We start from the raw sequence: 2,361 nt of genomic DNA on the forward strand, positions 1-2,361 counted from the left end.
ATCACGGACATAGTAGCCAAATTTCCCAGGAGTACCCACGACTTACATCTTCCAAAACAGTGGGATCTACGCATGCCTGACAGAGGGGGAATTTGGCGAAGGATACTTGCTAGGTAACACACTGTGTGAACCTCCCTTGATACATATTGCAGATGGATGTGTTTGTGTGCATGTGAGTAATGTTTTTTTTCTTGTTACGAATAGGGGACAGTGCATATGCCCTCCGGTCCTTCATCCTCAGACCCTACCTCAACCCTTCAACACCCAGCCAGAGGAGGTGCAAAAGGGCACACAAATCGACCAGAAACATTGTGGAGCGCACCTTTGGTTTGTGGTTGAGTAGGTTTCGCTGCCTACATAAAAGTGGAGGGGCCCGCCAGTACACACCAGTCACCTGCTGCAAGATGATTTTTAAGGGGATCGAAACGCCGTCAACACCTTACACTGGATGATTTGATTTTATTATTTGCTAAATCACAACAGTGTATTCTTTGTAAATATCTCTCTGCAAAACTTGGAATATATGCAGACTGCCTATGCTTGCCTCACTTGTCTTTGTATGTCACAAATGTCTCTGTACAGTAGTAGGACACAGGCTGTGTCCCACTTTGATATTGTACTGAATTGATTGACTATACCTACATTCATGTTATTAAACCCTGTCCCGCTGGACAGAGTATATGGATTTCAATTTTGATCTATATGAACTTTTATTATTCTGCGCCTGTTAGGGACCACTGTTCCTTGAAATAATGCAAGATGATTGCAGCCTGTGCAATGTTGCACAACCTTGCGGCCAAGAAGGGCACCGAAGTGGATCTCTCGGATTATGAGGACCATGATGACGAGCAAGCGGTGCCTGAACCACACACAGCTGGAGTTGCGACACCAACTGATGGCAGACACAGATGGGAAGAGATCACACACAACTTTTTTTAAGTAAGTAAAGAGAAACAGACAGGTGGAGTATGCACCCAACGTAGTTTAATTGTGTCACTACGTAGGTTTCTAAAGCACAAATGTGCAACACAAATTATTTACATGCCATGATGTGAGTCTCCATGAACTGAAATACTCATTTGTGTCCACGCTTACCAGTGCCAATTGTTTGGTGCTCGCTGTGCTCACTTTGCGTTTGGGCTGAAGCCTCAGCGTGGCGCCTGCTGCTCCTCCTTGTCTCTACGACAAGGGAGCTTGCCATGCTGCTCCTACTTGTGCTCTCTTCACTCCCTGGCACATCCAGAGCAGCAGTTTGTGCTGTTTGTGCATTTACCAGCGCCTCAAGAGCACTGGTCATCCTGGCCATGCCCCTAGTGACCTCATTATTGTTTTGGGTTAGTCCCTCCTGCATGTTTATGCTTCTCCTGCATAGCAGGGATGTGGCTGTGGCCAGCCGGTTGAGAGCATTATTTTGTTCATGCGCACGCTGCCTTTCCTTGCGCCTTGATGCTAATTCGTTGTCTAGTTTGGTGCACAGAAGCTGCACCGTTTGTGACATTTCACGCATCCCTGCAGCCATCTCTTTGTTGACATCTACTAGTTCCCTGATGCCCTTTCCTATGTCTCCCATGTTGTTGTTCAGGTTCCTCATTTGACGTTGGCAAGCCATGATGGCTTTTCCCTGCATCTTCTGGATTTTTACCATGCTCTCCTCCAGGCCACGGAACACACATGAACCCTCCACACGTGCAGATGCACTACTTTCTTGGACTCTGCGGCGTCTTGCACCACTATGGCCCACCTCTGCACTGGACTGCAGTGTGGCAGAGCTACCATCCACAGGCAAGGTGTGTGTGTCTTCCCCCTCCATGTCACCTGCTGATGACTCCATTTCTAATAGTGGGGCCACAACATGCCTCCTGCTTGGTTGTGATGCAGGTGTTGTCTCTTGCAGTGATGCTGGCATTTCTGGGGATGACAGAAACAGAGGGGATTGTGATCTTTCTGGGGATGCCTGCAACTCTTGAGCAATTTCTGTGTCTTGTGAAGGAGGATGGCTATTTGGTGCACCTTTGTCCTGTGATACGTTCTGTGCACTTGGACCTGGCTCCCGACTCTCATCCCTCTCTGGTGCCGTGCCTTCAGTCTCCTGGGAACGCCTGCGAGATGTGACACCTGTGGACATATGAGCGTACATTAGCTAAGCGCTACTGTCTCACAGTCACTACAATTAAATATTTCTCACTTTAGCTTTATTCGGTCTGAAATCATTTCCCTAACTTGCTGGTTGCTGTGCTGTATGACATGGTCTTTAATTTCCTGACATGTCCCATGATGCATTGCTCCTGTATAGTGCTAGAAGTACTGGACTGGGGTTCACTTGGCCCCAAGGGTAAAGGTAAGGATGATGGTATGGGGGGA

The 2,361-nt window shown here is 47.8% G+C and overlaps 1 protein-coding gene across 1 annotated transcript; it reads right to left on the reverse strand.

Annotated features, from left to right (window-relative positions):
• Positions 1-1,075: 1,075 nt before the first annotated feature.
• LOC147659141 (uncharacterized) lies at positions 1,076-2,125 on the reverse strand. The gene has a single exon (XM_086951944.1). It carries the CDS (start codon positions 2,123-2,125, stop codon positions 1,076-1,078), a length of 1,050 nt encoding a protein of 349 aa, XP_086808070.1.
• Between the last annotated feature and the right edge of the window lie 236 nt (positions 2,126-2,361).

This window comes from Lissotriton vulgaris, unplaced genomic scaffold, assembly GCF_964263255.1.
Source record: "Lissotriton vulgaris unplaced genomic scaffold, aLisVul1.2 SCAFFOLD_9935, whole genome shotgun sequence".
NCBI classification, from domain to species: domain Eukaryota; kingdom Metazoa; phylum Chordata; class Amphibia; order Caudata; family Salamandridae; genus Lissotriton; species Lissotriton vulgaris.